Source organism: Jaculus jaculus, chromosome 1, assembly GCF_020740685.1.
Source record: "Jaculus jaculus isolate mJacJac1 chromosome 1, mJacJac1.mat.Y.cur, whole genome shotgun sequence".
In the NCBI taxonomy this organism is placed as follows: domain Eukaryota; kingdom Metazoa; phylum Chordata; class Mammalia; order Rodentia; family Dipodidae; genus Jaculus; species Jaculus jaculus.
Window position 1 is genome coordinate 326,617,844 of NC_059102.1, and position 26,021 is coordinate 326,643,864.

The 26,021-nt window shown below is 38.1% G+C and overlaps 1 protein-coding gene across 1 annotated transcript in view; it reads right to left on the minus strand.

Annotated features, from left to right (window-relative positions):
* Positions 1-3,610: 3,610 nt before the first annotated feature.
* Enah (ENAH actin regulator) overlaps positions 3,611-26,021 on the minus strand; it is a 143,300-nt gene continuing 120,889 nt past the window's right edge. Inside the window, 5 exon segments of the mRNA XM_045149890.1 lie at positions 3,611-6,531; positions 7,344-7,401; positions 11,538-11,616; positions 19,860-19,926; positions 25,051-25,099. Of these exon segments, the coding sequence (XP_045005825.1) occupies positions 6,494-6,531; positions 7,344-7,401; positions 11,538-11,616; positions 19,860-19,926; positions 25,051-25,099 (291 nt within the window). The 3' untranslated portion in view covers positions 3,611-6,493.

Consider the following 26,021-nt stretch of genomic DNA (forward strand, 5'->3'; position numbering starts at 1 on the left):
ATACCTTCCCAATTACCTTTCTCTGAGATACACTTCTAGGCAATGTTAATGGTCCATCACCAACCTGAAGGTGTCTTCAAGGGCAGAGCCAGCTCTGACACGCAATCAGGGCACTGCAGGCCTGGTGGCTTCAGCATCAGGAAGGTGTGCGGTTATAAGGTTGTCAGTCTACCACCCAGAACAGAAGACCTCAGATTCAAGGATGCACAGCCTAGAATTCCCACTGCCCAAACAAACCTGTTCAGGTTTCCTGACAGGAAAATCTTCAACTGGTCTTTCTCACCTCAAATAAGTTGAAACCCATTTTTAAAAAAATTGTAAATGTGCTGGGTGTGGTGGTGCACACCTTTACTCCCAGCACTCCAAAGGCAGAGGTAGGAGGATCACCATGAGTTCAAGACCACCCTGAGACTACATAGTGAATTCCCTATCAGCCTGGGCTAGAGTGAAATTCCAGGTGAGCCCGGACTAGAGTGAAACCCTACCTCAAAAGAAAAAAAAAAAAAAAAAAAAAAAAACATATATAACGCTATAAAAAATAAAAATGTGAAGAGCCTTAGAGGCTATGTAGATTTGGCTGAAGAACATGGAATGTCAGATGTTTTTAGGTGCTAAATTTTAAGGTTTTTATGGCACTTATTTTATGATTACAATAGAGAATGTTTATTTTTTGTGGTGCTAGTGATCAAACCCAACACTTCACACACATACTAGCAAGAGTTTTACATGAATTGAGCCCCACTGTGACATGTCATGAACACATGGCTAGCCAAGAACCCATTTTCTGTTTATCAGTTTGAATGGGAATCGTTGGACCTCATGGATAATTGAATATTCTCCAATATAAACACCTATCAATAAATTCCTTTTCTTCTGGGTGTTATCTCCAATGCAATCACAAGTATCAACTGAATGACATGTTCTAAGCCATCACTGACTAAACCCTCAGCATCACTCACTGCCTATATTAGGGACTTCCTCATCATATATACACATAGACAGACAATTTATAATTCCAGGTATCTACATGTGCAGCTAATATTTAGGGAACTCAATGGGAAATTAAACCAGATTCATAACACTAGAGTAAGATTACGATGTTCTGGTATTGAAGAGATGTACACTAACATCTCTCTAATGAAATACATAAACTTTTGCATTTTTTACTGAAATGGAAAGCTGTGTTATTTTAGAAATCAATTTATGTTCAGAAAAGGCTGAATTTAGTGATGAGCTCAGTAGTATGTATTTGAGTTTTCTGACTACTAGGAGTAATATGCCTTTAAAGTGGGTAACAAAACACCATTCAGTCACGTGCCCCCTCAGCTCTCTCACCTGTACCCCAACTCTTCTTTGTAACCGAGGAATCCTGGAGTCATATGTCAGAAGCTTCTATGCCAACTTAGTTTCACAGAATTATGGTGCAGCTCAGTGATGGATTCCCGACTCAAAACTTACAACTGGGGCTTCAACATTTTACTCTTCCCATTTTAAAAGTGACCAGCCAGCACGTAAGGCACACAGTGTGCCCCCTTACACGTTCCCAACCACATGAAGAGTGTTTATGTGCAACAGTGAGCACTGATAATTCAAAGGAAAAATAATTCTCACCCTCTCCGTCTTCTCACATACCAGTTTCTTCAGATTCCAATAGAAATAAGCAGTATATGTGGCAAATTCCCATATGGTCTTAAGCCATCATGGCCAAGTCACTATCTTTTCCCAATGACTGTTTTAAGAAAACAATTTATAAAGACAGAAACATACAGTTGACATCTGAGCAGTTTTCAAATTCATCTCTTTACCAAAAGGCTCAGTTTTCTCTTACTTTACTGATGATGGTGTCTATCGGCAACCATCTTAAGTCTGTTGTAACTTTTTACTTTATTTGGCTTAAAAATGGCTTTTCTTGAGAGGTTGCTAGTTTTAGCTTATTGGTCAAGCATGCTTACACGCAATAAAAAAAACAATTCCTGTAAGTGCATACTCTCCATTGTGTCATTATGTAGTTAAAGGACCACACCAATCAGATTCCTTAGAAATAATAGCAAGTTCTGACTCTAAAACTAAATTATGCCCAGTACGTGGCTTTCTGTTAAGAGTTACTAAGCAGTAACTTCAACACATTCAGGATACTTTTTCTTAGAACTGGGGAGATGCAGATACTAATTCATCTATTAAAAATAAAAATGGTGTCAGGTGTGGTGGCACACACCTTTAATCCCGGCACTCAGGAGGCAGAAGTAGGAGAACTGCTGTGAGTTCAAGGCCACCCTGAGACTACATAGTGAATTCCAGGTCAGCCTGGGCCAGAGCGAGCCCCTACCTTGAAAAAAAAAAAAAAAAATTAAAAATAGTACTCCCAGGGCCAGGTTTAGAGTAAATGTCAAGGATATAGTACTTGCTGGAGCCCCATTACACAGTGTGCCGTAGATGTCATTCATGCTTCAACTACAGAATTTTATTATTTTTTTGAAACAAAAATTTCTTTGTAGACCAAACTAGCCTCAAATCCATGACCCTCCTGCTTCGGTCTCCTGGGTGCTGGATTATAGGGTGCGCCACCTGCTTGGTCCACAGGACTTAAGGGGGGACGGGCTCAGACAGCTAGAATGGCTCCATGCAGGAAGCCAAGTGATCCTGCAGCACACCTCTGCAGGCCCTGCTTCATAAACACTAGTCCTTCACAGTGGCGCTGACAAGATGTGCAAGGCTTAGACATGAAAGTTTTAGGCAGGTAAATTGAACAGGTTAGCATTAGTTGCTTAATTCGTCTTTGAATGAGGAGCAATTTGAACGTCTACTTATTCATGTATGAAGGGAAGCATGAACCTGAGCTGGTGCACAGTAAAAAATAAGTTGATATTTTTATTTTTTAATTTTTAAAGTAGGCTATTTAATTAATTAATTTATTTATTTTGAATGGGTACTCCAGGGCTCTAGCCACTGCAAACAAACTCCAGATGCATGCACCTCTTTGTGCATCTGGCTTTATGCGGGTACTGGGGAAGTGAACTCAAGTCATTAGGCTTTGCAGGCAAGTACCTTAACTGCTGAGCCATCTCTCCAGCCCAAGTTAGTATTTTTATAACTGTGGGCTATATACACCTGAACTACAGCAAGACCCTACCTCAAAAAAACAGAACCAAACAAACAAACAAACATAATACAACAACAAAAAATAAGCATAATGTATAAACACTATAGATGATGGTTTTCTGCATTTAAAGTTAATTATTTGGCAATATTCTTTACCTTGCAAATTACATGAAGGAATAGTTAAGGTGTGTACATGGGCTGAAGTATACATGACCATGTTATAGAAAACATTTGTAGAACATTTGTCACCACCTTGATTATAAAAGACAGGGTCAGCTTTGCTGAGAGAATGGGAGATAAAATGAGGGACGTCCAACAGTCACTTCAAAACAAAACACCATTACACACTCTTATTTACCACTCCCAACTTCCATGATGCGTGATACGATGTGTAAACTGCACAGAGCGAAGGCTTGGGCTTTATGGGGTGCTTATTTCACACCCAATATAACTTACTTTGGAACTAAAAAATTATTTTAGAGGCTCATCTAAGCGCCACAAACAAGCAACATGTATATACGCAATTTTATTTCAGTCGCACAAAGGAAGTCAGCGTGTAGGAACTTAAGCGAACATGATGGTGAAACGAGCAGAGTGGAGAACCTTGGGAAGGAAGCACTCCTGAAGCCTGAGGATCCGTCAGTGCTTCATCTTTAGTTTGATTGACACTTGATGCTTGTAAAATTTTAAACAAACTTCAAAATCATGACGACTATTCTGAAGAGATTTCAGCACCAGCACTAAGGGTTGTACATTCAGTTTGTTTGCAATTGACTTGCCAGCCATTACAGAGCGCATGGCACAGACTTGTCTCAGGTCAGATCACAGTGTTGAGGAGAGCAGTATCTTCCTATAATCAGAAAGGATCCCTAAACTGTACTCAGCTGAAGACACCCAACACACAGGAACACAAAACCATTAAAATATGATTCCAAGGAACATTTTGAGAAGAAAAATAACAAGCTTTTGTTTCCCGTTTTAACTACTGAAATCTCTAACAATGACCAAACTGCCATGTATGACAGTGAATGGGCAGAGTAATTCAATGAAGCTTCTGAGGAGGAACGCATGTAGCAGTCTGGTATGATGCAAAATGATGGAAATACAGCATGATTCAACACTGGTTCTTTCCTGTCATTCTCCACACACATCATGTTAACATTAGACCAAGGCACAAAACGTCTAGTGCATAAACCGGTTTAAGATTTAGCATTTTACTTTAGCCTGTTCTCTTACTTTGGACCACTTGTACCCAGTATCCCACCTTCTTACTATAGCCTATTTTAGCCAACAAAATCAAGTGATTTCTGACCCAGATTTGTAGGGGAATATAAACCTTTACACTGTCAAAGTAGCTGCATAATCAAAAGTACAATAAACATGACAATGCCTCTCCCAGTTCTTCTAAGAATAACAACATAAGCTTGCTGCATCTTTAATGCCTTTGCTATTTCTGCATGACAATGAACACTAGATAGAAAAAGAACTATATACTTGAATTACGATAGCTCATCCATCGCAGTTTAATCTAAAAATGAAGTTTCTATAGAAACAGAAACTCTTTTAGCAAGGAAACAAATTCCCTCAAACTTCTTTGTAGTGGTAATGGCTGCAAATCCACAGCATTTACAAAGTCATGTTTTCAATAAGCTTGTCTTATAACTGAGAAGTATGAAATCTAGAGTGCAATGAAAATGGATTAGTCCTTCAAAATTTTAGTAAAAGGTTTGATAATCAAAGATTTTAAAGCAAATATGGCACATATCAACTCAAGCATAAATCATGATGGAGAGCCTGGAGAATTTCTGATTACCTAAATTTTCTAAAAGCTAACATTACAACATATAGGATATCTCCCTTATTTTAATTTTATCAATTATGAAATGAAGGGAGTGGATTAAACACACACACACATCCACACCCACCCACTCACATACACAGAGATCCACACAGGCTGCTGACAGTATGACTCATTCTCATCACCTAAGTGTCACTTTATTTATTAGAAAAAAACTGCAGAACTCCTCATTGGTTTCCCTTTATCTGGTGATTTCTGTGACCTTAATTGCTGCTACCAATATTTTTCTTGTATTTCAACACAATAAAGTCCAAAAGAAGCTTCACAGTCAGGAACATGTACCTGAACACCTATATCACCGTGGAGCACTTGGTTACCACAGTGCCACATTCAGTGATCAAACGTTCGGGTTCCACAGTGAGATGTAACTCATGTGAAGCTCAGAGCCATGCTTCAGACCATTGCGATTACTGGTTAAAATACACACAGCTGAAGACATGATGTGAAAGAGCAAGTACTTGGTTTGTTAACATATTACCAATTAAAGTCACAAAATATCCCATTATTATTCATGCAGGTAATTGAAAAAAAAGACAGTGCAGAAATTAACTTTAAATAAAAAATTATTCCTTCCCTTCCTCCCACTTCCCTATATTCTACAAAATATTCTCCCTGGGACTAGACCTTGAAAAGGTCACTACGTATTAGTGTGACATGCATTACTGTCTGTAATTAGAAAAGCTAACTTTGTTGGTGATTGTAATTACATTATAAAAATGTCCACATGCATAAATCTAAAAAAAGGTTGAAAACCTATAGTAAATCTATAATATAATGTTTTACAGTTGACCATTGATTTTTGTTATATAGAAGTCATAGATTTGGTAAAGCATTGTAACAATTTAGGAAGGCATCTAAATCTTTAAATTCTGGACGAATTTTATGTTTTCAACTACAAAATTGCATGAAGGCTAATGAGAGACTTCCTATCATTCTAAAATTCCTCAAGCAGGGCCAATCACTTTTAGGACACTTTCCTTTAAATACCACCCTTTGAAAGCACATACAATTCCATTTGTTCCATATTTATGATCTTAACTTACACAGGGCTAATTGCAGTTATTCACGGAATATCAAATATGATAGGAAGACAAACCTGAGAGAAACATTTACAATACAATAGCAGAACTTGCTAAATTCTTCCTCAGCACCCTCTGGAAAAAGAAAACGACATAAGCCTTTCTCTTCTTTATGTTAGCAATGGATTGTGAAAAATGTGTGGTTTTATCTCAACAGGAAAATATCTCAATGCAAGGAGATCTTGCCTGATGGATTTAGTACTGCTACAGGAACTCAAACACAACTCTTCCATCCTGTGGTAAAGGTCAGAAAAAAAGCAGCAAACAGGGAGGGAAAACGCTGATTGCCATAGTCATCATGTCTGAAGGCTTTCAGGTTGTCAGTGTTCCCCTCCTGACTGTGTATCCATTTTCTTCTTACAGTTCACAAAATCATAGGGGGTTGTTGTTAACAGTTGTTTGTAGGAATTTTTGTTTTTCTCCAGATCAAAGTCCTATCTCTCCTTAGTTTGCTTCTCTACGCAGTATTTGACTTGTTCAGTTCCTGCCTGATTGCTATGATAGGAAAGAAAAGGTATCAAAGTAAATATAACGAAGCAGTATGGATACATAACATTTTTAAAATATGTGTGTGTGTGTGTGTGTGTGTCTGTGTGCGCGCGCGTGCGTGCCATGACACACACGGGGTCAGAAGACCACTTTGAGGTGTCTGTGCTTCACCTCCTTTGAGCCAGGCTCTCTTGCTGCTGCAAATAAATTGCCAGGCTGCAAATGAACTTTAGACTAGCTGGCCCTTGAATTTCAGATTGTCCTGGCATCCTCCACCTCCCACTGCACAGGTAAGTTTGGATCACAGATGTATGCTCCACTTTGCATCAGGGTTTCTATGAGTGCTGGGGAATTGAACCCAGACCAGCAGGCTTTGCAAGCAAGAGTCTTGAAACTGCTGAGCCATCTATCTCCCCAGCTCCAAATAACTCATTTGTTGAGACATCTTACAGTCATGTTCAAAGTGGGTCATTAAAAGATAGACCTTAAACCTTTCATTATACAGATCTTTGTTTTAATGTCACAAAGATACTATGTGTTTATAATTACTTATTTCCCCCTGTACATATAAACATTGATTAGGTGACCCCTAAAACAAGAGCTGCCCAAGTCAGATGGATGAGTATTTTAGGGGAAAATGTGCCTGCTTTCTCATCAGATAACGACACTTGACACACATGGTGTATTTATCCCATTTTTGCAAACCATTCTCATCCTGACAGTCTGGCCATAGGCAACGCAGGACCCTACGGAAGAGTAGCTGTGAGCAGTCATTTCCAGAAGCAGGTGAAAGGCAGTGCAGCTGTCTGGACACTTACCATCAATAAGCTCTTCTTTCAGCTTTGTTAGTTCCTTTCTCATTTCATCTAAAATGTCCTAAAGTATTAAGAGAAAAACATCAACAAGAAAACAAAAAAGGAAATTATTTCTTATTCATATAAGAATTTCTTATTCATATAAAATTTTTCCCCAAAGGGAAGAAGTAAATTTACTCTGGAGCCAAATGAGAATGAACATGTTTAAGAAGCATAGATTTAGGTTATCTCAAACTCCATGTTCCAATAAGCTAACAGTTCCATGAAGTTTTCACAGTAATAGACAAAGAAAGTATAAATCAAAACACTTTTCAAATACACTGGCAGGTACATCAGGTAGGCAGGTTATATATAGTAAGATAGGGAAAACTCTGCTATATGCCTCTGAATGCTACCTGATGACATTAGCTTTTGGGTTGGCAGAAGCTATAGGTCTAGTCATACATTCTAAAGGATATACCCAATTAATACTCGCAGATTCCTAACAGACACAGGATGTTAGCTCACATATACAGCTGAGCAATAAATGACTATTAAAGGAGCTAAGATAGTCCAAGATAATTTGATTCCAGACTAACTGCAACATTCCAACTGCCCCAATCGCTGAAGTGTTTGGCAGTCACTCAGCCTCCGTAGGGTGCTCGGTATAGGTGTGGCTTCTTTTCAATTCACGGTTGTTTGATCTTCCTTCCCCCCTCCTTCTCTTCCCTCTCTTCCCGCTCTCGTTCATTTCTTTCTCTCACTTTGTATTTCTTGATAAGGCTTCATTATGTAGCTTAGAGCTCAAGTTGGCCTCAAACCCTAGATCGTCCTGCCCAGTCTCCTAAGAACTGGGAGGTGGTATATGTCACCACCCCTGACCTGAGAGTTTGCATTTTAAATACATATTCTGACTCAGCAGGTCTAGGATGGGATCTAAGATTCTGCATTTCTAACAAAACTTGCAAGTTTCACATGCAATTTTAAGATTTTTTTTTTTGAAATTATGATAAGCAGCATTAAAAATATTTGTTTTAAAATTTTTTCCCTTGGGGCTGGAGAGATAGCTTAACAGTTAAGGCATTTGCCTGCAAAGCCAAAGGATCCCGGTTCAATTCTCCAGGACCCACACAAGCCAAAGATGCACAAGGGAGTGCATGCATCTGGAGTTTGTTTGCAATGGCTGGAGGCCCTGGTGTGCTCACTCTCCTTCTCAAATAAATAAATAAAATATATTTAAAAAAATGTCTCCCTTCTCAATCTTCACTTATTTTAGCCTAGCAAGGCATGAAAAGGCATGCTTAAAACTAAAATGGGTAGGCATGCCATCCAGAGAAAGATGTAATTCATATAGCTTCTAGAAAAAAAATTTCACTGCCCTGTTTATACTAAAATTCTCTAGGGGATGTCTGAGAGGTAATGCACAGACATTTCAAGGAGGAAGATGGCACTGGACAACCAGGTCCTGGCAAATCTGTCACCTGACTTGAATGAAGTATGGCAATTTCTGAGGAATTGCTTAATTGTAAAATCCTATTTCAAAGACTCTGAGATTCTCCTGGAAAGAGCTCAAGAACTGTCCTAAGAGCAGAGATGAAGGTGGACAAGGCCCTACTGGATGTGCAACCCATACAGAACAGGTACAACTACATATAGCTACCAAGCTCTTAATATGAGGCTACCCTGAGATGAGATTGCCTCTTAAGTGTGAAATACCAGCCTTCAAAGATTTAAGAGTATGAGGAAAATCATTCAGCAAAATTGTAAGATAATGAGCTATACTAAATGATTTTATTTTGAATATACTACGTTAAATGAAACATTAACAACACACCAGTTCATTTAAAATATTTATTTAAGAGGCAGAGAGAGAGAGAGAGAGGGAGGGAGGGAGGGAGGGAAAGAGGGAGGGAGAGAAAGAGGGAGGGGGGGAGGATATGAGAATGAATGAACATGCCAGGGCCTCCAGCCACTGCATTGAAGGAACTCCAGACCTTGCATACGCCACCTTGCAAATCTGACTTTATGTGGGTACTGGGGAATCTAACTGGGGTCCTTAGGCTTTGCATACCTTAACCACTAGGTCATCACTCCAGCACTGAACCAGTTCATTTTTATTTTTTAAATTTTTTAAAATTTTTATTTATTTATTTGAGAGTGACAGACAGAGAGAAGGAGGCAGAGAGAGAGGGAGAATGGGCACGCCAGGGCCTCCAGCCACTGCAAACGAACTCCAGACGCGTGCGCCCCCTTGTACATCTGGCTAATGTGGGTCCTGGGGAACCGAGCCTCAAACCAGGGTCCTTAGGCTTCATAGGCAAGCGTTTAACCACTAAGCCATCTCTCCAGCCCACCAGTTCATTTTTAATGTGGCTACCAGACAAAATTAAATCTATTATGATTCATATTTCTACTTAGCAGTGACACTCTGGGTTCTCTGTCAAGAACTCTGGATTCAAGGCTAAAGGCTCAATGACAAAGAGACATAGTTCTCATGAGAGAGGAATAACAGCTATCTTTGGAAGGATTAGTTTTAAATTGTTGGGAGTTTCACGCTATACATTTCAGGAAAAATTAAAATACTCTCAATCATTAAAGAAAAAGGTTTTCATACACCTGAAGTGAGACTAAAAACTGTCAATTTGCATAATTCCTTCACTTTACCAAAATGAGTGAATGGAGGCAAATTAGTTATTATATGGACTGGCAGATATTCTTATTTCAATAAATCTTCAAATCATCCCAGAAAACCTAAGTATTCCTTGTGTTCAGGTAACCATCAACTGACAATCTTGTTCAAGCCTGTACAAGTGACCTACTACAGTGTTTTTAAGAGAGCTACCTACATTCATTCATGCTGTTTCATTTTCAAATTACATAACTCAGCTTTCCAAATAGATTTGTAGTATAAATATTAGGTTTATCTGAAACAACGACAAAAAAAGAACAATACAGGGCTGGGGAGATGACTCAATGATTAAAGGTGCTTGCCTGCAAAGCCTGATGGTCTGGCTTTGTTCTTTAGTACCATATCAAGCCAGATGCATAAAATGGCACATGTGTCTGAAGTTCTTTTGTAGTGTCAAGAGGCTCTAGCATGCCTATTCTCTCTCTCTGCATGATAAATAAAATCAGGGAGAAATTAAAAATAAAATTTAAAAAATTTATATATTAGACTATTTTAACTCATACTACCTATGTAGTGTTAAATATAATACAAATGTACTTAAGTGTGAACAATATCTAACATTTACAAAACTGTGATAACTGCATATATTTATTACCTTGTCTGTTTTACCTAACACAGAGGCAAGTGATCATAATCTACTAGTAAATATTCTATTTTTTTTAAAAATTATATGCAAGAAGAAAGAGAGAGAGAGTTAATGAGAAAGGGCATGCCGGGCCCTCTAGCCGCTGCAAATAAACTCTAGATGCATGTGCCACCTGGTGCATCTGGCTTTATGTGGGCACTGGGAATTGAACCTGGGTCCTTAGACTTTGTAGGCAAGCGCCTTAACTGTTATATCTCCAGCCCTGAATTATTCTAAATTATGGTTGCAAATGGCTATAGAAACTCACAATGTATTTGTATAATTCTACAATATTTTTCACCAATTTATTTGTATAAATTACTTGTGGTAAAATGGTTGGAGTCAAAATTTTCTGATTTGTTTTCCCAAATTGTTTCCACAGAAGCATGGGAGTACCCATTTCCTCATATTCTTGCAAAAATCAGTTCTGTTGGGTCTGTTTTTGCTAATGTGGTGAGTGGCATGTGGAAGCCCACTATTCTTACAAGTGCATGCTCTGCACATACATTAAGCTATGTCCCCTCCATTGCTGTTACAAGTTCATGGGAACTCACCAAACCAGACATGAGGACTCAAGATGAGTAATGTGGTACAAATGCCACTGATCAATTTGTGTAGTATATTTTTAGTTGTATCATCTTTTTCAAGCATATTCAGGAACCACGTAGAATACATGCATACAAGGAAGTGCCCTGCCCTTGGTTTTTTGAGGTAGGGTCTTACTCTAGCTCAGGCTGACCTGGAATTCACTATGGAGTCTCAGGGTGGCCTTGAACTCACAGCGATCCTCCTACCTCTGCCTCCCGAGTGCTGGGATTAAAGGCGTGCGCCAGAACACCCAACAAGGAAGTTTTAAGAAGAAGTTTTAAGCAGAAATAAACGAAAGCTGCCACCAAATACTCACCTGCTTCAGTCTGTCATAGTCCAGTCCTTCTGTCTGGACTCCGTTGGCACTGGGCTGTGATGAGGGTGTAGATTTGGGTCTGTACAAATGAAATTTCCAGGACAGATGAATAATATGTCATTTGATGAGTTCCTAAGTGATTGTAAATTTACCAACTCAACACCAAATTTAAATACATTTCTTAAATACTTTTGTTTAAAAACTTGTCAAAATTACAGAACTGATAAAGACAACAAAATCATTTTTTACTTTTCTCATTTTAAGTTATCTATTAAGAAAGTAGAAAAAGGTAGCAATATGCCAAGAATTCTTCAAGAGTAAAAGACAGCATAATCTAGACACGAGGCAGTTGACTAGGTAACATGTGGCATGCTGACCATTACAAAGCAGCCAGCTGAAACTTCCAAGGCCCAAATAATACAATCTTGTTTCCTCCCTTTGAAACTTTGCATTATTTATTAAATATCTGGCAAATCAATGAAAGAAAAACATTTCATTCTAACACAAATCAAATTACAAATCCCATATCTCAGTTTGCAGGAGGGAAAAATTTAGGACACATAATTTTTTTGTAGATATGATTGCATTCTAAGCAGAAAACAAGTATTGAAAAATGATTATTAGGTTAGAAGTACATTTATATCCAATTGGCTGTATGGCTATTTTCTACTAAGCCATCATCTGAATGGCATATTTCAGACCAACTACTTTCCAATAAACTTATTTTGGCTTGAAAAGGGGGGGGGGGGAAGGCCAGAAAAAAAGGAGAGCATCAGTTGTTATTGCACTTTCAAAAGTTTACCTCGTACCAAAAAATTTTATATGACAAAGTAAGTCTTAGGCGTATTTTTAACAGAAGTTCCAACACCAAATAAGTTAGTCATGGTTCCCACTCTGATTTTGACAAAAGAAAATCCTTAATGAAAACCTGTTATTTTAATTGGTTTCTCCTTTATTTTATGATTTAGAATAGGAGACCACTGTACAGTCAATATAAATGGAAACCATTAAACCACATTTTGCAGTGTACCAATGATAGAAATCAGAACCAAAACTCAACATGTATAATTGTTCAAAAGTTTTAACTCCTTAATTTACAATACATAGTAATTCCAACCCAAAGGCACTGTTCAGGAAGATGAAATACTGGGTGAATCTGTTTTAATATCAAAACACTTTACTGTTTAAAATACTGTGAAATAGGCCAGCCAGTTTTACTTCGTTTGGTATTTTGCTTATACAATAACTTTCAAAACAGTTTATTCAGTAAGTACTGAGTTAGGCATTAAAAGGGTAAGAGACTTTTATAAAATACTGCCTTTCCTCTTGTGAGGACATACTTTCTTTTGCTGAGGAACTTAATTCTACAGTTATTTAAGATTTACTGAGACTGACAGTGTACAAAAGTCTTGGTATTTTATGTGGTCAGGACCAGTAAGTATTCTTGAAGGTTCATACACTGTTCATTTCACATTTTCAAGGTATTTCTGCTCCAGCAATAAATTATTAATTGTTATGCTTTTACTTTTCACATTTAAGAGGTCCAACTAGCCAGTTATGTTTTCCTTAACTATATAATGAACACTTCACACAAAAAGGAATAATCTGCTACTTAACTAGGCAATATGCTATTAATATATCCATATTTGCTAAAACTTTTTAAAACTGTGTTATTTAATAAACAATTAAGAAAACATGCAACTTAAAAAAATATAACTCATGCTAACATGCAATCCATCACCACCACCACCACCATGAGAATTAACTTAAGGGGAGAACTTTTCATACGGAAGGAAAGAAGTAATCACCACTTTAAAAAGCAGCAAAACAGCTTTTTCCACATCATCCTGGGATACTATGCATGAAAACAGTGAGGTGACTGGGATTTCATTGCTAAATACCTTTTCTCTCTGTGTCTTAGTACATTTTTAGGATAAATTTTTAGTTTAGAACAATTAATCTTCCTTAAATAACCCAAAAAAGCAAGTTCACTACTGTAATATAAATACTTTATGATGATTTAACTAGCTGGCAAATAAACCTATCAAGTATTTTGATCATCAATGGCATGAAAATAACTCTAGCAATAAAGAATTTGAATCTGAACACAGAATTCCTAATTATTGTCATAGATGTCTCATCTATATATTATTTAATCATGTTTTCAGTAGATAGATGTATGTACATTTTACAAAAACAGATGTATATTAATATATTTCTAGTAACAAGAATATATTTCAGCTGTTTATTTTCATAAAGTCTCACTATGTAGCCCAGGGTAGCCTTGAATTCACAGTCCTGTCTCAGTCTCCCGAGTGTTGAGATTATAGGCATGTATTACCATGCCCAACTTTATTTCAGTTATTTTTAATCTACAGGCTTTCAACATAATTGATAATAACACATGAAGATTTATCAGAGGTTTATCACAGGTTTTTATTATTTTATGAGATAAGTGTTATGTCTAGATATGTCTATAAAATAAACTGTACCACAAGATTTAACTTCCTAATCTTTCAAATTAGTTCTATAAATTACTGAAAAGCTTGAAGAGTTTTTAAATTGTCAACTTTTAAAATTTAAGAATGATTGATACCCTCCCCTAGGAGGGGGATGCTGGAAACTGAACCCAAACCCTTAAGCACGATCTCTATCTACCACAGCCTCATACCCAGCAATACATGGTTTCTACCTTTTTATAAAAAAAAAAAAAAAAAAAAATCATAGGGCTCATTCTAGAAAACAAGCTGCTCAGGGGCTTTATCCCTTTCTCCCTCCTGCCTTCTCATGAGCAGGAGGCTCTTCATATGATACGATCTTCTCTTTTCTCCTCTTAAAGTAATAAAGTCTTTCTAAACTTTGGCCTCGAACTTACCTCTGCCTCCTGGGTCCTGGGATTAAAGGCATGCCCCACTGCACCTGGATCTCAGGTTTTTTTGTGTTTTTTTTTTTTTAAACTACATCTAAGAAACAGACTTCATTCTCAAAGAATATCCACAACTATGGCTGTGAAGTATCCTATGTTCCAAGCACAGGGCTCTCTGTTTCTTTTTCAAAGCTCTATCTCATAATCATGAAGAGAACACCCCTTAACATAAAATGCTAGAGCTACCAACACCTAGAGAATGCATGTGAACTTGTGGATTTTCAAACTAGTATTTCTGAAATCTATTGTTTCCACATTCAACTATCAAAGGATAGTTATTTAAGTGTTCAAACTAAAGCTAAAATTTAAAGTTTCAAACCCTTGTGGTGATTACCAATCCAGGTAGAAAAAGCTCAGCCCGATCCTGCACATGTTATTTAAAGTCTCAAGTCACAAAGTCACAGCAGGATGATACCTGTGTAATGAATCATAGGACCTGTTGTCAAAAACAATCTGATTTTTCCTTGGAGAATCCCGTCTATGAAGGGGAAAAACCATTTAAAGGGTATATAATAGAACTCTTAAGAATAATTCCCATGTTACTGTTTTACAGCCTTTCAGTTATAGCAAACAAAACAAATGACAGGAGTTTATCCTTAAAATATTTATTTTACCCAACTAAAAATGTTTTGAGACTAATTTTGGTTATGTGAGAATACAATGGTTACTTACGTAGGCTGTAGAACACAGCCAAACCTACCTACTTACCAAGTATCAAAACACAAAGATATTTCCACTTCTGTGATATCAGGGCAATTAACTAAAAATTCCTGTACCTTGATGCATGAAATTAGCTTTTCAAGCATTTAAATAACTTTCCCCTCCATTGTGACTATAAAAATCAGTAGACTCATAATGAATTCACCAGTTTTTCAACGTTATACTCCAGTCACATCTTAAAGTACTTCTTTTTGGGTGTGTGTGGGGGAGACAGACACAGTATGGTTGTGCCAGGGTTTCCTGCTATCACAAATGAGCTCCAGATGCATGCGCCACTTAGTACACCTGGCTTTACATGGGTAGTGGGGAGTTAAACTTGGTTCCTTAGGCTATGCAGGCAAGCACTTTAACCACTGAGCTCTCTCCAGCCCCTTAAAGTACTTAATTTTTTTTTTAAATTGATATTTATTTATTAGTTGTGTGTGTGGGGGGGGGGGGAATGAGCGCACCAGGGCCTCTAGTCACTGCAAACGAACTCTGGATGCATGTACCACAATGTACATCTGGCTAATGTGGGCCCTGGAGAATTGAACCTGGGTCCTTAGGCTTTGTAGGCAAGCGTCTTGACTGCTAAACCATTTCTCCAGCTCTCTCTCTCTCTCTCTCTCTCTTTTTTTTTTTTTAAGTTTTTTGAGGTAGGGTTTCACTCTAACCCAAGATGACCTGGAATTCACTATGTAGTCTTAGGGTGGCCTCGAACTCAGTGATCCTCCTCTGCCTCTCCAGTGCTGGTAGATTAAAGGCATGTGCCACCATGCCCAGTCCCTTAAACTACATTTTACAGAATATTTTTTTGAGGTAGGATCTCACTCTAGCCCAGGATGACCTGGAATTCACTACATAGTTTCAGGCTGGCCTCAAACTCAGAGATCCTCTTACCTCTGCCTCCCCAGTGCTGGGATTAAAAGTATATGCCATTGTGTCTGACAGACAGAATGGGTGCACCAGGGCCTCAAGCCACTGCAAACAAACTCTAGATGCATGTGTGACCTTGTGTATCTGGCTTTACATGGGTACTGAGGGAATAGACCCAGGTCGCTAGGATTTGCAGGCAAGTGCCTTAACAGTTAAGCAATCTCTCCAGTCCCCAAAATAATTTTTTCCTTTTTTTTATTTGCAAGGTAGGGGACAGAGAGTATATAAATGAGATGAGAGAGGAAATGGGTGAGTCAAGGCCTTTTGCCAATACAAAGGACTCCAAATGCATGTGCCACTTTATGCATCTGGCTCTATGTGGGTACAAAGGAATTAACCCCAGCCATCAGGCTTTGACAAGCAAGTGACTTTACCAGCTGAGCCATCTTTTCAGCTCTTAAAGAACAACATTCTTTTTTTTTTTTTTCCTTTTCGAGGTAGGGTCTCACTCTGGTCCAGGCTGACCTGGAATTAACTCTGTAGTCTCAGGGTGGCCTTGAACTCACGGCAATCCTCCTACCTCTGCCTCCCGAGTGCTGGGATTAAAGGTGTGCGCCACCACGCCCGGCAAAGAACAACATTCTTGCTTTTACTCTCCTGACATCTTTACTTAATAAACCCATCATAATGTAGGATCTCATGCATATTATGAGTTATGAACTATCCCTATTACGTTACATATTACTTTACCAAAAACATACTTAGATATGGAAATCCTGAAGAGAAATGGCTACTTTCAATACAGTGCAATGATGAGGTATATTTAAACAAAAATAATAAACTAGCTAATGAGTTAATTTCAGAAGTTGCAGGGAGGTAACTTAGGGAAAAAAACCAACTGAGTCTGTATTCTTTTTTTGTGGGGGGGTATGGTCTCACTGTAGCTCAGGCTGACCTGTAGTTTCAGCGTGGCTTTGAACATACAGCGATCCTCCTACCTCAGTTTCCTGAGTGCTAGAGCGTGTGCCACCATGCCCAGTTCAACCCATAGTCTTTTAAACACCATTTGAAACATCGTTTTTAGTTTAAAATTGCTTCTGGTGAAAATTTAAGCCATGTATTGGTAATTGGATCAAATCTATCAAAAGATGTAATGGCCAAGAAGTATTTCAAAATTTCTATTTTGGGAAACATAGAGGAAAATATCTGACAGACTTGGATGTTGAATATGATTACCAATACACAACTAATAGTCTCTTATGCACTTACTAAACTTCTACCTTTAAAGGAAAAAAGTTATTTCAGGGCTGAACAGATGGCTTAGCAGTTAAGGCACTTGCTTGCAAAGCCAAAGGACCCCAGTTTGAATCCTCAGGATCCATGTAATCCAGATGTACAAGGTGGCACATGCATCTGGAGTTGTCTGCAGTGGCTGGAGACTCTGACATGCCCCATTCTCTCTCTCTCTCTCTCTCTCTGCCTCTTTCTCTCTCATTCTCTCAAATAAGAATAGGAAAAAAGGTATTTCAAAGAACATTCTTCTGGTAAGCAATACTCTTGTTACCGCCTTTTCGTATACTCAATAAACAAAGCAAGGAATATATTCTATTTGGAGACCTTCTTTCATTCTCCTTCCCAGATGTGACTTCTGCCATCAATTCAGACTTAGCTTTAGATGAGCACACTATGGACTTCCTATCAATAAAGCATGGATGCAAAATAGTGACAAAAAGACATAAGGACTCTGTCCTGTCACAATTTATATCCTCAAAGGATAAAAGGCACATTGCAGTTCTGGTCTGTTTGACTTTTGATGCATCAGACTTCAAAATGCGCTAGTGAAGATCAGGACTATGAAAGCTGGGTTAGTGTGTGTTGGTGGCCCCTAGTTAGGTATCTGAGAAACAGAATGAATAGTTTCTCTGCTCTAAAACAAAAGCAAAATCAAACAAACAGAAAACCAAATCTACCAAAAGCAATTTTCTTCTTTTTAAAGTACAGCTTTATATATTTCAAAAAGCCTGGCTCCTTTGTGGAGTTTAAACCACTATGTCATCACCACATCTATTCTTGCCAGTAGAAGTAAGTATACAAAAGCTAAGTCCAAATTTAGATTCAGGCTAATGCAGAACAGCTTTGTGACAATAAGAAGTCTATCTTTGTACTTTTCTTTATTAAATTTCTATAATTAGAGTCAAATTTGTTTTTATGAAACAAAAATAAGGCAGACAGCTCAGAAAGAAAAGGTAAAAAACCCTTTTAGTCGTTAAACTGTATATAATTTGTTTTCCTCTTTTTAAATTCATAACTCAAGGAAAAGGTCGATCTATGTTGAAGACTGGCAATATAAATCTGTTTATGATAATAAAGTCTCATGTATCCCAGGCTGTCCTCAAAATTATTATGTAGCTGAGGATGACCTTGAATTCATGATCCCCCTGTTTCCACTTTCCAAGTGCTGGGATTAGAGATGCCCAGCCTGGGAACAAATCCAGGGCTTCATGCATGCTTGGCAAGTACACTACCAACTTGGGTACATCCTCAGCTGGGCACTCCTGTTTCTAACTTGGTTATGATTACAGATTTCAACTGAGACAGGGCAACTTTATACCTAACAAAATTCAAATTATAAGGTTCATTTATATTCTCTTTTATCTCTTTTATATTCTCTTTTATTGACTTTTAGTATAAAATATGAAGGTTTCTTCTAAAAACTATACTAGGAAAAAACTACGAAGGATGTCATTCAGACCAGTAAGGATATAAGATATCAGATAATAGTGTTGTTTAATGTTAAATTTCTTAGGGATGGTAACCCCACTCTTTACATAGGAGATATCCTGGGTTCTCTGGGAAAATGTGCAAGTATTTAGGGTAAAGCAGCACTTACTTACAAACTGCTTTCAATCTAGTGAGAGAAAAAAATGGATGTAACAGTAGTTTGAATGCCCCATAGCCTTATGTTTGTGACTAAGCCTCATGTTCAAGGGGAGCTGGTAGGGCTTTGGGAGGAGAGACTTACTGGAGGAGGTGAGTCACTGGGGGCAGACCCTGAGGCTTACTGGCCCAGCTTGCCAGTGTTCATTCTCTTGCTGCTTCCTGCAAAGAGCTCTCTTCCAAGATGAAGCTTCCCGTCAAGATCAAGACTGAAATAAACCCTCTCCTTCCATGAGCTGTTTCACATGGTTTGTTCCAGCAAAGAGAAGTTAACTGCCACATATGTGAAGTTAAGACGCAATGGAGGTATGTCAGCTGCTTGCCAAATCTGGGTGACGAGTGTATTATAAATATTTGCTGTACTATTCTTTTTTAAATAATTTTGGTTTATTTTTATTTATTTATTTATTTGAGAGTGACAGAGAGAGAGAGAGAGGGAGGGAGGGCAGGCAGAGAGCAAAAGAGAGAATGGGCACGCCAGAGCTTCCAGCCACTGCAAACGAACTCCAGATGCGTGTACCCCCTCGTGCATCTGGCCTACGTGGGTCCTGGGTAATCGAGCCTCGAACCGGGGTCCTTAGGCTTCACAGGCAAGTGCTTAACCACTAAGCCATCTCTTCAGCCCTGTACTATTCTTTTAGTTTGAATTTTTCAAAAATAAGCTGAGAAGAATGAAGCTATTTCTTATTCATTCTGGGTAATAAATGTAGGGTAGAATTTAAAAGATAATCAGTAGTAGTAAAAATGTAACAGGTTTAGTGGTTGTCCAATGAAAGCTGGATAATGTACAATAATTTTCAATGTATAATTAATTTTTACTACAGTTAAAATGTGAACTGTTGCTTTTTAAAGGCATATATAAAACTTAGGAAAAAAACCAATACCTGGAAATGACAGGTGACTTACTGCCATTCATTGTGTTTGTTCTTTCCCAAGGTTTTCTGGTTGGTTCTTTAAAAATAATAAACAAAATGTTGTTAGATATCTTACCCTTACAGAATCAGTGCAAAAAAAAAAAAAAAAAAAAGAGAGAGAGAGAGAGAGAGAGAGACTGTCATACATAGTAATACAGATAAATTTTAAATTTAAATTCTAAACATCAATGTCTCTAATTTGTATGACTTTATACATTAAAATAAAAAGAAACTAATATGTACATTTCCCTAAAAAAAATCACTAAAGAGTGTAAAAATCTAAAATAGTTCTGTAAACCAAATGGCAGTGGTAATAAAATGGTAATGATAATGACATATAATAATACAGGGTGTCATTAGCTAGCAATCACACCTTTAATTAAAAAGGGATAGTACTGTCTACATTAAACTTTATAGCATTAACAATAAACAAATGAAAATTACAGTTTATACTTCAATATTCTGTACAAATACAAATAGTTATCTAGGGAAAAACTTCTAACATCTCAAAATAAATGCCAGAAACACACAATTCTATTTCTTTAATTCCTAAACAGGTAATTCTTGGGACTTACGACTGTAGTGACCCAATGGCTGGCCACCTATTGTGCATTGAGTTCCCTTCCGCCCCCCTTAATGTGGCTGTCCCACTAATGCTGCCTTCACTGGCCTCACTGAATAACAAAATGAACTCAAGTAAAATCTTGTCATGGAGGGAAAGTATTTGGTTCACATCCAAATCAAGTCTATACAAGTGACAATTTCACTATATAGTTTTAATTAAGAAACAATATTTTGAGTTCTAATGTGGTTCCAGTCATTCTTTTTTTTTATTTTTTATTAACATTTTCCATGATTATAAAATATATCCCATGGTAATTCCCTCCCTCCCCTCCCCCATACTTTCCCATTTGAAATTCCATTCTCCATCATATTACCTCCCCATTACAATCATTGTAATTACATATATAGAGTATCAACCTATTAAGTATCCTCCTCCCTTCCTTTCTTCACCCTTTATGGTTCCAGTCATTCTTAAACCAGTATTTGACAGTCTCCTCAAAATAAATGTAAGACTAAACTATAAACTAAAACTCCCATGAAGCCCTGCTTCAGCTCTGGGTTTCTGTTACATGCAAGCATTTAGGAGAATCAAGTCCTCATTACCCTTGCTTTACTCCTTATCATTCAGTTCTTTTCTATACTAATAGCTAAGATGTTCTATCAGCGACCTATATAGTGGTGCCAGGTTTCAAGTGTAAGCAAGGGACTATGAAATACTTATAGGTAGTCCAGGATGGACAGAATAAGAAACACATATAATACACCAGACCAAGCAGTTGTGAAGAGGGAAGACCTGAATGAAATTACCTGACAGGAAGAGGAGCAAACATCAGGACCCTGTCACCAAAGAAGATGCACATGGACACTTGAGGAAAGAACTCCAAAGTGGGCTAGGATGCAGGGAGTGCAACCTTTAAACAAATGCTGAGGTCCTTTCTCAACTAGCTAGCACTTATTGTTAATTTTTTGGTTTGTCTATTTTAAAAATTTATTGTTTTACTTTATTTTTTGGCTTTTTGACGTAGGGTTTCCATCTAGCCCAGGCTGACCTGGAATTCACTATGCAGTCTCAGGGTGGCCTCAAACTCACAGCGATCCTCCTACCTCTGTGCTTCATGAGTGCTGGGATTAAAGGCGTGCACCACTATGCTCGGCTATTTTCTATTTTTTTGTTTATTTTAACTAATTAACTTGAGAGACAGAGGCAGAGAGAGGAGAGAGAATGGGCACACCAAGGCCTCCAGCCACTGCCAACGAACTCCATATGCATGTGCCACCTTGTGCATCCACCTCACGTGGGTCCTGGGGGATTGAACCTGGGTCCTATGGCTTTGTAGGCAAGCCATCTCTCCAGCTCTAGTCTTTATTTTTTAAGATGGTCTTACACTGTGTGTATCTTACACTGGCCTGGAACTATGTAGCCCAAGCTGGTCTCAAATTTGTGGCAATCTTCCTGCCTGTTTCAGGCTCCTGATTGCTGGGATTACAGCTATGAGTCAACACACATGGTTCCCTTGTTGATTTTTCAAATTTTTATTTATTTATATTTGCAGCAGGGAGCAGGGGAGAGGAACAGAAATAGAATAGAAATGGGCATTCCAGGGCCTCTTGCCACTGCAACTCAACTCCACACATACTCGCCACTCTGTGTACATGTGGATTTATGTGGGTCCTGGGGAATGGAACCCAGGCTGCTAAGCTTTATATAAACAAGTGCCTTTAAGTGCTGGAGCTATCTCCCCAGCCCACACCCTTTATCTTTAAAGGACCCATCTGGCTGTGAGAAGCTGTTCAGTTCTGTGGGAGCAGAGGGCGTAAGGACGTCTATTCTCTAGGAGTGGAGGTGTTCAGAAAGAAGGTCATAGGTTCAGCTACCTTTCAGTGTCTTTAGAAATACTAGCTCTAGTAGGACTTCCCAAAGGCTTTCCCAATTCAGTTCCTCCCCACCCTACACTTTTAAAGCGCCTAAACCAGTGTCAGTGGAGTACATGTCAACTTAAATACTTGCAAAGTAAAGCCTAAACTCCTGACCTTTTCATAATAAGTTCTTTGTACTTTTTTGTTTTTCAAGATAGGGTCTCAGTCTAGCCCAGGCTGACCTGGAATTCACTATGAGGTCTCAGGGTGGTCTCGAACTCACAGTGATCCTCCTTGTTTCTTCCTACTCAAATTTATTTATCTGCTCATAGCATGATAACCTCTTCAAATTTCACTCATACCTTACTTTTACTTGAGCTAAATAGTCTACAATGTACAGTGCCATGCCACAGTTTTCAAAGATGGGTCAGGTGACTCTATAAAGGAAGGTCTTCTCTGACCGTGGTAGTCAACATGTGCTCATTTTCCTGCCTGGACTGTTTTTGTGCTCAGAGCTTTTATCTTTCACTTCTTTTTGGCCTATCGTCTTACATGATGAAGATTTTTAAAAAAAGAACTGAAAGGCTGGAGAGGTGGCTTAGCAGTGGTGCTTGCCTGCAAAGCCTAAGGACCCACTTTCAATTCCCCAGTATCTACATAAAAGCCAGAAGCACAAGGTGGCGCAAGCATCTGGAGTTTGTTTGTAGTGGCTAAAGGCTTTGGCACGTCCATTCTCTCTCTCTTCTATCTGCCCCTCTCTCTCAAAAACAAAAACAAAGCAAAACAAAACAACAACAACAACAAAAAACCCAAACTGGCTGGGTGTGGTGGTACATGGCTTTAATCTTAGCACTAGGGAGATTGAGGCAGGAGGATCACCTTGAGTTCAAGGCCAGCCTAAGACTACATAGTGAATTTCAGGTCAGCCTGGGCTAGAGCGAGACTCTAGCTAAACAAACAAACCTGAATGGGAACAAGTAGAAAAATAAGTCTCTAGCCCTTCTGAATGAATTCCTGATTTTATATATGTGGCATACAAAAAACTCATGCCTTAGTTTTTCAAACTTGAAATAAGGAATCATGCATTGGGTAAAGAAATCTTAATTTAGGAATATATTGACATGAACAAATTTGTATGAAGATGAGTTCTTCTCTGGAGAGAATTTATGACATTTTTCATATTCTAAAGATCCTGAGGCCTATAAGTATGGTTTAGTCTCAAAGTATCTATGGTCCTAGAAACAGCATACATATTTAATTTTGTCCCATAAAGATGTATCTAAAATAAGTGGGCCACAGCCAGTGAATTTTCCATAAAGATAATATAATGTAAGCCAGGTGCTATTTACAGGAAAATCAAGGTGGATGAAGGAAAGTTCAAGCTACCATGTTAAATATAGAAATCACTCTTGAATAGACAAATTCAATGAGAGATTATTTTATTTTAGTAGGGAGATGACTATAATCACAAAGCAATGTTTTTCAAACACTAAATCCTAGAAGGGGCTGGTAGCCTCTAAATCAAAATACATAGAAATGAATAAACCTGTATCCCTGTAGTAGTATTTATAGGCCAGGCTAGACAGCCATTCATCCCTTTATGTTACTTTAAAAAAAAATGAGGAGGCAGAGATAATTCAGCTTAGTCTTTGAATAAATGGGAAAACAGGCATGCAACCATTTCATATTCTCATATTACATACTGGATGTAATAACACTTCTAAAATATTATCTATCTACCTATCATCTAACAAAATGAGAGAGAAAATATGGGTGCACCACAGCTGCAAATGAACTCCAGACACATGTGCCACTTTGTATAACTGGCTTTATGTAGGTACTGGGGAATTGAACCTTGGCTGGCAAGCTTTGCAAGTAAATGATTTAACTGCTCAGCCACCTCTCTAGCCATAGAATTTGTTTCAGCTTATAAATTAAAAGACTTTACTTAATTGTCAACATCACCCCATGAATGGTCAAAATAACAACCATTTCAATTTGAGAATATTTAAAAATAAATTGCAATGCTAGCTATCTGCTCATTTAATTTTCACCTGAGAATTCTTAAAAAGATTTTTGTATCATAATGTATTTACCTTATTTAAATGAATTATTTCAAATCAGTAATACAGAGAACTTGTGTAAAAAAAATGAAATGTGGGGCTGGAGAGATGGCTTAGTGGTTAAGGTGCTTGCCTGTGAAGCCTAAAGACCCAGACTCCAGATCCCATGTAAGCCAGATGGACAATGGTCAGGCAAACACAAGGTCACACATGCCCACTAGGTGGTGCAAGCGTCTGGAGTCTGATTTCAGTGGCTGAGGCCCTGGAACACCAATTTTCTCTCTCTCCCTCTAAAAATAAAAAAAATGAAATGTGGTTTTCTAAGGGAGCATGAGCAAAGATGTTGGGTTTTTAACAGATCTCATAATATGCGCAAGAAAGAATCAGCAGACTCTGGGGTTGTAAGCGGAAGAAAAGAAATTCAATGCTTTCAAATATGAACAAAGAAGAACATTTTAGTGACCAAGCAATCACTTGGTCCAACTATGAAATATAAAATTTTATTTTATTTTTGAGGCAAGGTCTTATTCTATACCAGGCTGACCTTGAACTCATAGTGATCCTTCTACCGCAGCCTTCTAAGTATTGGAACTAAAGGTATGTGCCACTACACCAGGCCTAAGGGTCCTAACATTTAGGAAGATTTCTAAAGGTTCAATGACTCCCCCTGAACTTACCAGGTGTGCTTGTTGATGAGGCCTTAGAAGTTAAAGGCTCTGACTCTTCCTAAACATACAGAAATATCCACATTAGCACCACATACACTGTATATATTCAGTGTTCTACATGTTTCTTACATTTTTTTCTATCATTCCTCACTTTTTCCTTCAGCTATTTTTTCTCCCTTCCATTTCCGCTCAGGCTTATCCTTTCTCTTACCTTCTTCACAATCTTGCCCTCTACTACTACCTCCCCAAAGCTTGGTGAAGGACCCACATGGTACAGGGAAAGTAATTATACAAAATGTTGCACACCAGGAAAAAGAACAGATAGAGAAGTGTGCCCAGTGGAACTGTGGAACAGGACATGAAGGTTCAAAAGGGTGAAGGATAAAAATTATTTGTCTAATATAATTTCTTTATTTTACCCAGAAACTGAGCTCCTAAAAAAATTAGATTTTTTTTTGTTTGTTTGTTTTTTGTTTTTTCGAGGTAGGGTCTCACTCTGGTCCAGGCTGACTGGAATTAACTCTGTAGTCTCAGGGTGGCCTTGAACTCACAGCGATCCTCCTACCTCTGCCTCCCGAGTGCTGGGATTAAAGGCATGCGCCACCACGTCCAGCTTAGAAAATTTGTAAGAAGTAATTTACTCATTTCAGGGTGGGATCAGAACAAAATTAACTTCACAGGTTTGAACTTCAGTGTTTTTCTGATATTCAAGCAAGTACCTCTAACCGCTGAGCCATCTCTCTAACCCTTTTCCCATACATTAAAATCACCTTACTAAGAATGAGATTAGAATTTTAAAGACCAGTAGTTCAAAGTGTTTTAAATGCTTAAGTAATTAAAAATAAGCAAACATAACTTTTTTCCCCCGAGGTAGGGTTTCACTCTTGCCCAGGCTGATCTGGGATTTACTATGTAGTCTCTGGGTGGCCTTGAACTCACAGTAATCCTACTACCTCTGCCTCCTGAGTGCTGGGATTAAA